The 12,667-nt window shown below is 49.2% G+C and overlaps 1 protein-coding gene across 1 annotated transcript in view; it reads right to left on the reverse strand.

Annotated features, from left to right (window-relative positions):
• Window positions 1-12,032, reverse strand: part of SLC27A2 (solute carrier family 27 member 2) — a gene marked incomplete at both ends in the record, with an annotated part of 48,295 nt that extends 36,263 nt beyond the window's left edge. Inside the window, 2 exons of the mRNA XM_080707015.1 lie at window positions 6,490-7,227; window positions 11,993-12,032. Coding sequence (XP_080563141.1) covers window positions 6,490-7,227; window positions 11,993-12,032 — 778 coding nt within the window. The remainder of the gene's footprint in view (window positions 1-6,489; window positions 7,228-11,992) is intronic.
• Between the last annotated feature and the right edge of the window lie 635 nt (window positions 12,033-12,667).

Genomic DNA, 12,667 nt, shown 5'->3' on the forward strand with positions numbered 1-12,667 from the left:
ACCATGAGGTTACCAGGTCATACCAGGCCTTACACAATTGTTTCATTTGATATCCATAAGCAGCCATGTCTACCAAGTATCTACTTCCTTATTTCTCCAGCTACGGGGAGTTCCTTTTCAAATAATGGCCACCTACACTCACTTGCAGAATAATGTGGACTCCCTCCTTCTCTTTCAGACTTAATAACATTAACAGGTGGTCCAGAGTTAGGTTTTGCTCCTTTGAACCCTTCTTGTTTCTAAAGCAAACGAACTGTATCCTCACACCTGCCAGCACTGCGCTTGCCCGTGCATTCGCCCCTCTCGCAGCATTTAGTTATGAGCAGGGAGAGAAGAGACATGTTCCAGGCCATTTTGAAGCTAGTTCCATTTGGACCAGGGGCTTCTGGGCTGGGAAGCTTGGTCCTAGAGCACGCAGCTCATTTGGTGTCTGGCTTTCTGTCCTCGTAGAGTCCCACGCCATGCCGTTCACAGACGCGGCTGTGTTTGCACTGTCTCATCACCTGCTTATTCTCTGCACTGAGCCTAGAGAGAGCAGCTCTCTCTTACCATCCGTGGCCAGAGGGGCTGGACGTGGCCCCTGGTTAGGAAGAGGTTTGGGAGGAAGCGATGGGGAGAGCTTGATTTCCTGTGGGTGACCGAGTGGGAATGACTGCGTGGAAATGGATTGTCTCTCATGAGGATAGATTTGATTTGATTTGATCACTGTTTATACCTTCATGCCCAACTCTGGAACTCTTAAGCCTCAGGAAAGAAAACCATTCACAACCAACCACAAGGGTGGAACTCATTAACTCAACCAGCACTGTTATGTGCTAGGTATTACTAGGGCCTATTCAAAGATATACTAGAGCTTATTTTATTTTATTTGTGCTGTTGGGGGATGAGTTCAGGGGGGGCATTCTGCCTCTGAGCTATACCCCCAACCCCCTTTCTTTCTTTCTTTCTTTCTTTCTTTCTTTCTTTCTTTCTTCCTTTCTTTCTTTCTTTCTTTCCTTCTTTCTTTCTTTTTTGTTTTTTCATTCTTTCCTTTCCTTTTCTTTTCTTTTCTTTTTTTTTTTTGGTGGTACTGGGATTCCTGGAAGCCCTTCTACCTCCAGGCTACACTCCCAGACCTATTTTATATTTTTTATTTGGAAACAGGGTCTCTTAAGCCAGCGAAGGTGGCTTCGAACCTGCGGGATCCTCCTGTCTCCGCCTCCCAAGCGCGGGGGTTACAAGTGTGCGCCACCATGTCCGGCCCTATTTCTTGTTTTTGAAAGATAGTCTTGCTAAGTGGCCGAGAGTCTCACAAAATTACTGAAGCAGGTCTGTGATTTTCCTATCTCAGCCTCCCACGTGCTGGGATTACAGGTATGCACCACTACACCCAGCCTGTATGAGAGTATTTTAAACCTTCGAAACAAAGTGCATCAAAGCAATTCGTCTAAGTTTCTCCTTGGGCAGACCAAGAGATGAGAAGACGGGTCAGTTTATCTCTATGCCTTGATGGTGGAATAAAGCTGGCATTAGAAAATGGTCTCCTTCCCTGGAGGCGAAGCCACTGCTATTAGTCATTCCCTGGATTCTCCGAGTTCCCCTGTCCTCTAAATTGGACACCTTTCAATAACTGACTTTAAAAATTACCATTCTTTTTTTTTTTTTTTTTTGCGGTACTGGGGATGGAACCCAGGGGCATTCTACCTTTGAGTGACACTCCAGCCTTATTTTTTATTCTTTACTTTGAAACTGGGTCTCACTGAGTTGCAAAGGGCTCACTAAGTAGCTGAGGCTGGCTGCCAACCCGGATCCTCCTGTCTCAGCCTCCCGAATGCTGGGCTTACAAGCGTGCGCCACCACACTTGGCTTCAAATTTTTTTTTTTGTGTGTGTGTGTGTGTGTGTGACCTTGCAAAACTGAGTCAAAGGTAATCTGGGCCATTTTACGGCCTCTCTGGGTCTTAGTCTTGCAATAGAACATCATCACTGGTCACCAAAGCCTTGTAAAAAAGAGTATCTGGAAGAGAGAAAAACTACTGGCTCCTAACAACTATAACATTGATCTGTGTTCATGTCATTGAAGACGGTTTTTCTATGTGGTTACTTAGATCATACCTCTGCCACGGAGGGGGCTCCTGAAATGTACAACACAGAGAAAATCATGTTAAGCCTTAAGAAGCGTCTCCAAGAGGTGACACCTGGACCAGTCCTCATGACAGATGCCACTGTGCTGGTCTCTTAGGTATCTATACTTCTGAACTTTAGAGTTCTGATGAGCTTCTAAGCCTGCAGTGAAAATCCAAAGCACAGACTCAAACTCACCTTTATGCATGAGTTTCAAAAGGGCCCTAGAAGTGAGGAAAGATCTGGGTTCTGCCCCGGCTTTCTATTGCTGACAGTGCACATACCCCTGGGCAATTGGCAGGACCCCTTCTGAGCCTTTGTTTGTTCAGTGGGAGCTAAACTGATTCTCAAAGCCTACTCTCTCAGGCCATTTGCTTCAAAATCATCTGGGTTAGAGCTGGGCGTGTTGGCACATGCCCGTAATCCCGGCGCTTGGGAGGTTGAGACAGGAGGATCGCACAGGTTCGAAGCCAGCCTCAGCTAGCTACTTATGAGGCTCTCAGCAACTTATTTCCAAAAAAAATATAAAAAAACAGGTCTGGGAGTATAGCCTGGAGGTAGAAAGCGCCTGGGTTCCACCCCCAGTACCACCAAAAAATGAAAAAAAAAAAAATCTGGGGCTGAAGTAAAGATTATCTGGGTCCCCGCACAGCCCTACAGAATAAACATTTTTTTGGGGGGAGATAGAATTCAGGAATCTGTTAATAAAATGGTGATTCTTGTGCTTTGGATTTTCAAAAAATCTGGTTTCTTTTCTGAATTTGTTTTTGGAAGTCTAATGCCTTCATTAAAGTTGGAAGATTATGGAATTAGAATATCTCTAAGATCCCTTCCAACTCCAAAGAATTTTAAGAATCAGTCCATTCAACACATTTCCACAGGGCACATCTACTAAATATGTGACTTTGGACTCTGTGATTGTTCTAGGTCAGAGTGAATCGTGTACAAAGGTTTCACAGCGATTTGGAAAAAGTAGGTGTTTTTCCCCTACATCGCCTCTCTCAAAGGTTAGTTTGCACATTTACACGTAGGTAGCATGGAGTAAACATGCAACTTTGGACTCTGCGTTGCTCTCTGTTTTAGGCCAGAGTGTAATTCTCTTTTATATGCAAAGGAATCCCAGTGATTAACACTGAAGGTGTTTTTTTTTTTTTTTTCTCTCAGCGGTCATATAACTGCCAGGGAGTGCCTTAGGTCCACTGAAAAATCTGGTCCAAATTTGATTTGTATGTAGAACTTTCATAATAATTTTCATATAAACACAGTGTTCTATGGCAGAGGACCGATGCCTGGTTGGGGAAGGAGGTATACTTTGAGCATTTCTGATCTGAAAATCGAAAGTGCTCCAAAATCCAAAATTTTCAGTGTCAATATCAAGTCATAAGTGGAAAATTTCACATCATGAAACTTTGTTAAAAGTATTGATAGCCAGCCGTGTGTGGTGACGCGCACTTGTAATCCCAGCATTTGGGAGGCTGAGACAGGAGGATCATGGTTCAAGGCCAGCATCAGCTACTACTTAGTGAGGCCCTTTGCAGCTTGGTGAGACTCTGTTTCAAAATAAAAATAAAAAATAGAGCTAGGGATGTAGCTTGGAGGTAGAATGCCCCTGGGTTCCATCCCCAGTACCCCCCCCCAAAAAAAAAATGTTGATAGCCAGGTGTGGTGGTGTATGTCTGTAATCCCAGTACTTGGGAGGCTGAGAAAGAAGATTGCAGGTTTGAAGCCAGCCTCAGCAACTTACAAGGCTCTTGGCAATTTAGCAAGACCCTGTTTCCAAATAAAAAATAAAATAGGGCTGGGAGTTGGCTCTGAGGTAGAGTGCTCCTGGGTTCAATCTCCAGCACCACACATACAAACACAAAAATGTTGTATAAGATTATTAAAATGTGGCACAGAATCACATTCAGTCTATGTGTGTAAAACATCTATGAAAAATAAATGAATCTTGTGGTTTAGCCTTGGGTTCCACGCTCATGATATCTCACTATGTGCATAAAAATATTCCAAGATCTGAAATTTCAAACACTTTTGGTCCTGAGCATTTCAGATCAGTGATTTTCGGTCTGTATGTAGTTGTATTTCTGAGGACCTCAGAAACAATGCTTTTGCCCTTCAAGCCTGAGCCTCTTGTCCAGTTAAACATATGCCCCGTGAAGTTCCTTCAAGAAGGCCTGACAACGTATAAGTGGCTCCGAAAGAGTCATGATGCTCATCACTTCCCCTCTGTCAGCTGATAAGAGAGAATTCCAGGTACTTACTAAGTACTGAAGTCCTCTCGCTTCTCATACAACCAGAAATTGTTGAGAATTTTCTTGAAAAAAACCCATTGCCCTTCAAGGAGGCTTTCCTGCCTTTAAAATCATCCCTCTGTTTGAAGTTTTATGAAGCCCACGTTGCTTGGATTATTTATCTTATGCCACATGGAACAGAAGAGAAGGCTCCTGGTTTCTCACAAGGAAATTGACATTTTATCTTTCTGTGGCATTAAGCAAACGGCTTAGCTTGCCTTAGTTTCCCCAGCTATGAAGCGAAGGGTGGGGCAGAGGGAAGTTTGACCTCTTCCAGCTTTAACGCTACGTCCCTGTTGAGGAAGACAGCGCATTGTGGGCTTTGAAGCGGGACTGATCTACGTTATAATTTGAATCCTTGTTTCCCTCAATTGTACAAGATAAAATCTCCCAGGGTATTATAGGACATGGCTCAGCAATGCGTTCCAACGGTTGGAAGGCCAAGCAATGCATTCCTCCCTCTGCCCTGCCCTGTCGGTCACTCCTGTCTTTTGGTCCACATCTGATTAGGCTTTCTATTACTGATGTAGAGAAGTAGCAGAGACCAGCTCTCCGGGAGGGAGCATATCAAGTTCAGAGACAAGCTATTGCAAAGGGGAAACCATCAGTCCCCGGACCCGTGGGTAACAGGTTCTCTGTTTCTTCCTGAGCTGGGCACCACTTCAGCATGAAGTTATCATTTCAGGTCTGTCTGGTTGAAGGATGGCCCAATGTAACCACACAAACAAAGGGGTCACTTTTTATAGACGCAACGGGGCTCACAGGGGCGCTCCAGCAGACCCCCAAAGTCTTTTCCTTGGTCACCAGGTGGGGTCACTGTCTCTGGAGTGAGGAGCCAGGCACGCTAAGAGCGCTTGAGCTGGTGACAGCCTCAAAGACTGCCTCACGCAGAGAAGAAAGCAGCATACAGAGGAGTGAAGCCCCTGACCGGCAGCCCATCTAGTAATCCAACAGGGAAGAGAGCTATCTCTTTTGTTCCACATTCAGGACCCTCTGTGTTTTCAGGAGGATGTTGTAAAGTAGTGGTTAAGAGCCGGACTTTGGAGGTGGGTAGCCCTGGTTAGGCCCCTGCCCCTCAGCTCTGTGACCTGTAGCATGAAGCTTCACCTTTCTGGATCTGAGTGGTCGCATCTATAAAAGAACCACAAAGTAACCCCTCCTTGTGAGGACTAATACAGAATACAAAATAGGGCTGGGAGTGTAACTCGGAGGTAGAATGCCTCTGGGTTCCATCCCCAAAGCCGCAACAAACAAACAAACAAACAAACAACAAACAACACGGTGTGTATACAGTGGAATCTCTGTGGTCTCAGTTTCAGCATTGACAAATACAACCCATCTCGAAAAAGAATTCAACCCATCTGTGGAAAAAGCCCTGCATGTACAGTCTCTTGTCAACTTCCCTAGAATAATATTTGCATAGCATTTACATTGTATTAGCTGCGATTACACTGTATCACAGAGGACAGTATTTACTTAGGTTATACCAAACGCGATGCTGCTGAAACCCGGAGACTGGGGTATCTATGGGGGTCTTGAAACTAAATCCCCGTCGTTCCAAAACTGAGGAAGGACTACAGTGCCCGGAGGACTACAGTGCCCGGAGGACTACAGTGCCCGGAGGACCACAGTGCCGGGAGGACTACAGTGCCCGGAGGACTACAGTGCCGGGAGGACTACAGTGCCCGGAGGACTACAGTGCCGGGAGGACTACAGTGCCCGGAGGATTACAGTGCCGGCTACAGCGCTTTCAACAGGCGGTTCTGCTGACGGGACACTTGTCATCCCAGCATCTGGGAGGCTGAGACGGGAGGATCACGGTTCACAAACAGCCTCAGCTACTTAGTGAGGCCCTTTGCAACTCAGTGAGACCCTGTTTCCAAATAAAGAATACAAAATAGGGCTGGGGATGTAGCTCGGAGGTAGAATGCCCCTGGATTCCATCCCCAGTACGTGGTGGGGGGGGGAGCGGTTCTAAAGATTCGGTTGCCAGGCAATGCTGTTACTTTCTCTGCGCACACCCGCAGGCCGGGGATCTGAACCCCTCTCTCCAGCCCGGGCACCCACCCGCACGGGGCGGGCCGCGCGCAGCTCACCTGGGGAGGCCAGCAGCACCTTGGCCCCGCAGCACTGGAAGCAGTGCAGGAGGGACTTGGAGCGGATGTTGTAGTTGAGGCACGCCATGGGGCAGCCCAGCTTGGCCAGCCCCAGCCAGAGCCACACGTAGGCCGGCTCGTTGCCCATGAAGAGCGCCACGCAGTCGCCCTGGCGCAGGCCCAGGTGGTCGTGCAGCGCCCGCGCCGCCTGGCTGCTGCGCCGGTCCACCTGCGCGTAGGTGAGCGCCTGGTCCTGGAAGAGCACGAAGGGCTTGTGCGGCGCCCGGCGCGCCGCCTCCAGGAACGCGCGCAGCACCGTGCGCACCGGCCGCCGCCGCCGGTAGCTGCGCAGCCGCCGGGCGAGGTCGGCCACGCGGAGGAAGTACCGCAGGTCCTGGAAGAAGTAGGGGCAGCACACGGTCAGCAGCAGCGGCAGCAGCAGCAGCCCCGCCAGCGCGCCGTAGAGCGCGGGCAGCAGCGCCGCGGCGCCCTCCATCGCCGCCGGGCCGGGCGCTCGGGCGCGAGGACGGGCTGCGGGCACCAGCCACGACGGCCGCCCGCCGAGTGCCTGCGGCGGCCCGGGGCCCCGGCGGGCTGCCCGAGCCCGCCCCCTCGCGGGCCGCACCTGAGCTCCGCCCCACCTGGCAGGTGGCTCCGCTGCCGGTCCCGGGAGGGAGCCCGCCAGTGCTGCGCTGTGACCGAGGTCACTGGAGCCGGGGGAGCCCACCGGTGCCCTCCCTGGTGGGGATCAGGTCTAGACCCCCCCTGTGCTGTGACCAAGGTCACTGGAGCCAGGGGAGCCCACCGGTGCCCTCCCTGGTGGGGCTCAGGTCTAGATCCCCCCCTGTGCTGTGACCAAGGTCACTGGAGCCGGGGGAGCCCACCGGTGCCCTCCCTGGTGGGGATCAGGTCTAGACCCCCCCCCTGTGCTGTGACCGAGGTCACTGGAGCCGGGGGAGCCCACCGGTGCCCTCCCTGGTGGGGCTCAGGTCTAGATCCCCCCCCCCCCTTGTGCTGTGACTGAGGTCACTGGAGCCAGGGGAGCCCACCGGTGCCCTCCCTGGTGGGGCTCAGGTCTAGATCCCCCCCTGTGCTGTGACCAAGGTCACTGGAGCCAGGGGAGCCCACCGGTGCCCTCCCTGGTGAGGATCAGATCTAGATCACCCCCCCCCCCCCCGTGCTGTGACCAAGGTCACTGGAGCCAGGGGAGCCCACCGGTGCCCTCCCTGGTGGGGCTCAGGTCTAGACCCCCCCCTGTGCTGTGACCAAGGTCACTGGAGCCAGGGGAGCCCACCGGTGCCCTCCCTGGTGGGGATCAGGTCTAGAACCCCCCCCCCCCTGCGTTGTAACCAAGGTCACTGGAGCCAGGGGAGCCCACCGGTGACCTCCCTGGTGGGGATCAGGTCTAGATTCCCCCCCCCCCCCCGCGTTGTAACCAAGGTCACTGGAGCCAAGGGAGCCCACCGGTGCCCTCCCTGGTGGGGATCAGGTCTAGACTCCCCCCTTCGCTGTGACCAAGGTCACTGGAGTCAGAAGGAGCCCACCGGTGCCCTCCCTGGTGGGGATCAGGTCTAGACCCCCCCCCCATGCTGTGACCAAGGTCACTGGAGCCTGAGGGAGTCCCCCAGTTCTCCCCCTAGCAAGGGTTCAGGTCTAGACCCCCCACTCTGCGCTGTGACTAAGGTCACCGGAGCCAGAGATTTCCTCGTCAGATGGTGATGGCAGATGCTAATACCGGGGATGCTGAGATGGAAGGGGCCTTGCAGGCGTGGGGCTATTGTTTAGTGTTTCGAGTGGCTTATGAAGATGACTTAGTCTTATTGTCAATCAAGTGCTTTGGAAATATGAGACAGTCCTATTATTTATTAATAGCGCGCACCAGGTGCCACAGCGGGGTGGACCAGACTCCCTTCTCTCCTTCCTGGTCCCCAAGGGCTCTCTACGTGATCTCTCCTTGTTTCTCAGATTTGCTTCCCTGCCCAACCCCAACCTGACTGCCAGGCGGGTCTCAAAAGCTTCGAGGTGCCCGGTGTGGTGGCGCACCCTTGTAATCCCAGCATTTGGGAGGCTGAGAAGGAGGATCACGGTTCACGGACAGCCTCAGCTACTTAGTGAGGCCCTTTGTAACTCAGTTAGACCCTGCTTCAAAATAAAGAAAAAAAAAATATAGCTGGAGGTGTAGCTCGGAGGTAGAATGCCCCTGGGTTCCATCCCAGTACCGAAAAAAAAAAAAAAAAAAAAAAAAAAAAAAAAAAAAAAAAAAAAAAGCTTTGAGGTTGAACGTCCAGGTACCTGCGACCCTACTGCGACCTGCTGGCCTTTCTGGCAGCTAGCTCTGGTTTCCCGGGAGGCATTGCCACACACCTTACGGCCTGCTGGCCTTTCTGCCCACGAGCTCTGATTTCGTGGGAGGCATTGCCACACATTCCACATGAAATCAAGCTCTGGGATTATGTCTATTTGTTTTAACATTTTGTTTTGTTAAGGGACTACCCTCCCTGAAATTTTGGAGTGAGGACCCAATTCAATACAACATTTAGGAAACTATGTAAGTGATGTGTTATTGGTATTTCTCAAAAGCCAGGCTGGTTAGAGGAAGCGTGATCTGTTCTTTTCTTTTTCTGTGACAAGTTTGGGGTTTTATCTTTTGCGAGCTGTTGTCTTAATTTCCCTTAGTACTACTCCTATGCAAAGCCAATACTCACCACTTGTTACTGAGAAGGCGTCGGGTTCAAGTACAGCAGCGTTTTGCTCCCACCCTTTTCTGTCCTTTGTTCATTCGTTTTATTTACAAAAAGGATTTTTTCCCCTCATGACCAGGGATGGAATCCTGGATCTTTGGCATGCTAGGCAAGCATTCTACCCCTAAACTACATCCCCAGGCTTTTAAATTTATTTTTATTTTGAAATATGGTGTTGTTAAATTGCCCAGGCTGGCCTCAAATTTGTGAGCCTCACACCTCAGCCTCCAGAGTAGCTAGGATTACAGGCATGTGCCACCATACCTGGCCCTCCTCCTCCTCCTCCTCCTCCTCCTCCTCCTCCTCCTCCTCCTCCTCCTCCTCCTCCTCCTCCTCCTCCTTCGTGATACTAGGAAGTAACCCAGAGGCATTCTACCTCTGAGTTACACCCCAACCTCCTTCCCTTTACATTTTTATTTTGAAACAAGGTCTTGTGCCTAGGCTGGCCTGGAACCTATGATCCTTCTGTCTCAGCCTCCCAAGTACTGGGATTACTGGAATTACAGGTGTACCACTGCGTCCAGCTCTTATCTTCTGATAAGGCAAATAAAGGAGTAAGTACTCCTTCCCGTCTTGCATTTTTGAGTTTTGGAGCTTCACAGTTATTTTCTAAAGGTGACACTTTTATATAAATTATAAGCTGGGTATGGTAGCACAGGCTTATAATCCCAATACTTGGGAGGCTGAGACAGGAGGATAGCAGGTTTGCGGCCAGCCTCAGCTACTTAGTGAGATCCTGTTTCAAAATAAAGAATGAAAAATAGGGCTGAGGGTGTAGCTCGGAGATAGAATGCCCCTGCGTTCCAGCCCCAGTACCGCAAATATCTATCTATATATCTAACATATGTATATGTGTATATATATATATATATATATATATATACACACATATATAATCTGTAAATTATAGATAAGAGAAGAAAGTTTATAGAGAAGGTTTAAGACATCTGGTAATAATGGAGTTTGGAAACTGATTACTGTTGAGTCCCAGGAGACGTCACGGGAGGAGACAGGTTGATCCCATGAAGGGTCTGGTGGAATTCCCAGTGGGGAGATAAAGAAGAACCCAGCTCAGGACAGGGGTAAAGTGGGGTGGGGGTCCTAGGCTTGCATAACAAAAATTTTCATGAGCCTATCAGAGGAATGGACAGATTTATTTAGGAAAGCAAGAAATACACATTCAAGAGAGACATGTTGAGGGGGAGGGTCATGGCTCTGGAGACCTGAATCTATAATCAGAGATGATTTAGGGTGTTTTGGTCACCTTAGGAGCCTGGTAAGACCTTCACCTCCTTCTTATCAACAGGGATCTTTTGTTTAGACTCTGCAGGGACAGCTCAGGGTACTCAAGAGGTTACCCTTTTGTGTAACCTCTGTCCTCTGACCACCAAACATCTCTCCTGCTTAGCTCTTCCTAGGTTGGATAATCAACAGTTGACGGTATTTCACAAGGGTGTATTTGCAGTGTGGCATCTGCCCACCTTTCCTGATCTTATGTTTAGTCTGTATTATCTGATCAATGGATACCTCTTAGGAGAGTCACCCGTGTTCAGTAACCAGGAAAGACTTGTAAACTCTTGAGGGTGGGGAGTTGGCCTGGCTCGAGGAGCAAGGGTGAGTGGGGAATTTGGCCACAAGTTTCCCTATTCAAATTACATTTTCCTTGTTCATCTTTTTGGTCTCCTTTCCACATATTTCTTTGATTTCTCCTGTTCTGCCTCAGTAGCAGCTCCTGGCTCACTCTGAGGGACGCAGCATGAGTACCAACTGTGTCCTGCTGCCCTACTAGTCTCTAGGTTTCTGTCCATGTCCTTATTTTCCTTCCACAAAAAAAGCCCACAAAACTCTTACAACTTCTGCACTTTCCATTCGTTCATTTTTATTTATTTTTATTATTTATTTATTATTTATATTTTTGTGGTACTGGGGATGGAACCCAGGGTATTTTATCTCCGAGCTACACCTCCAGCCCTATTTTTTATTCTTTTTTTTTTTTTTGAAACAAGGTCCCACTGAATTGCAAAGGGCCTCACTAATTAGCAGCCGAGGCTGTCCCCAAACCGCTATCCTCTTGTCTCAGCCTCCCACATGCTGGGATGACAAGCGTGCACCGCCACGCCTGGCTTATTTTTATTTTTTATTGGTGCACTGTAGCCTTACATCATAATGTAGATCATATTGACAATGACTAATCACACAGTACTTGGTGACTAATCACACAGTACTTGGTGCCTTCCCCCTCCTTCCCCATTTCTCTCCCTCCTGATACGAATGTCCAGGTTAACAATGTTATATTCACATGTATACACATAATAGTCATATATAGCTTTTCCATTAATGAACCTCAGCCTTCTTCCTCCCCTCCTCTTCCTCCCTGGCTTTGCTGAGGTTTCCCCTCCATTATCTGGAGTCCCATTTTTTTTTTTTTGGACTGGGGATTAAACCCAGGGGCATTCTACCTCTGAGCTACACCCCCAGCCCTATTTTATTTTATTTAAAATTTTCTATTGGTGCCTCCTAGTCGTACATCTTAATGGGGTATGAGGTAGTGGAGGCATACATGCATACACCACTGATTTAGCCCTTTCCAGATTCCCTCCCTGTTCCCTCCCCTCGCCCTCCTTCTCATGTTTGGCTTAGTGGTTGGCTTTAATTTGTTTCTGATGTACAACTTTTTTTAAATTTTGAAATAGAGTCTCTCTCAGCTGCAGAAGGCCTCACTAAATTGCTCGGGCTGGCTGTGAACCTGCAACCTTCCTGACTCATCCTCGCAAATTCTGGGATGACAGGTGCCGCCGCCATGCCTGGCCGAGCCCCTTCTTTTCATCCCCGGTACGGCTCAGGCAGCCTTTCCCCTTGTTCAGCGTTTCTCATCTCTGAACTCATTACTGTCCTGTGACTGGTTGCATCATCTCCCTGGGGATGAGTGGGGGCCCTCCGGGTTCCCTGAGGAGACGCAGTCCTGTCAACCAAGGGCAGGGACAGACACCATCCTGGTGAGCACTTCTCCTTTCATATTGAAAGTCAGGGCCAGCCTCTCTGTTTCCGAACCCCTCCCACGGCCCTCCTTTCTTGGCCCCCTCCCTTCCTTCCTTTCTCAGATTGAACCCAGGGGCATTCTACCTCTGAGCTAGACTCTTAGCCCTTTAAAAGTTTTATTTATTATTATATTATTATTATTATTATTATTATTATTATTACTACGGTACTGGGGATGGAACCCAGGGGCATTCTACCTCCGAGCTACACCCCCAGCCCTATTTTTTATTCTTTATTTTGAAACAGGGTCACACTGAGTTGCAAAGGGCCTCACTAAGTAGCTGAGGCTGGCCGTGAACCGCGATCCTCCAGTCTCAGCCTCCTGAATGCTGCGATTAAAATCACCACCACCCCGCCTGGCTTTTCTTTTTTTTTAGGCATGGTCTCACTACGGGACT

This window comes from Muscardinus avellanarius (assembly GCF_963383645.1).
Source record: "Muscardinus avellanarius genome assembly, chromosome: 12".
NCBI classification, from domain to species: Eukaryota; Metazoa; Chordata; class Mammalia; order Rodentia; family Gliridae; genus Muscardinus; species Muscardinus avellanarius.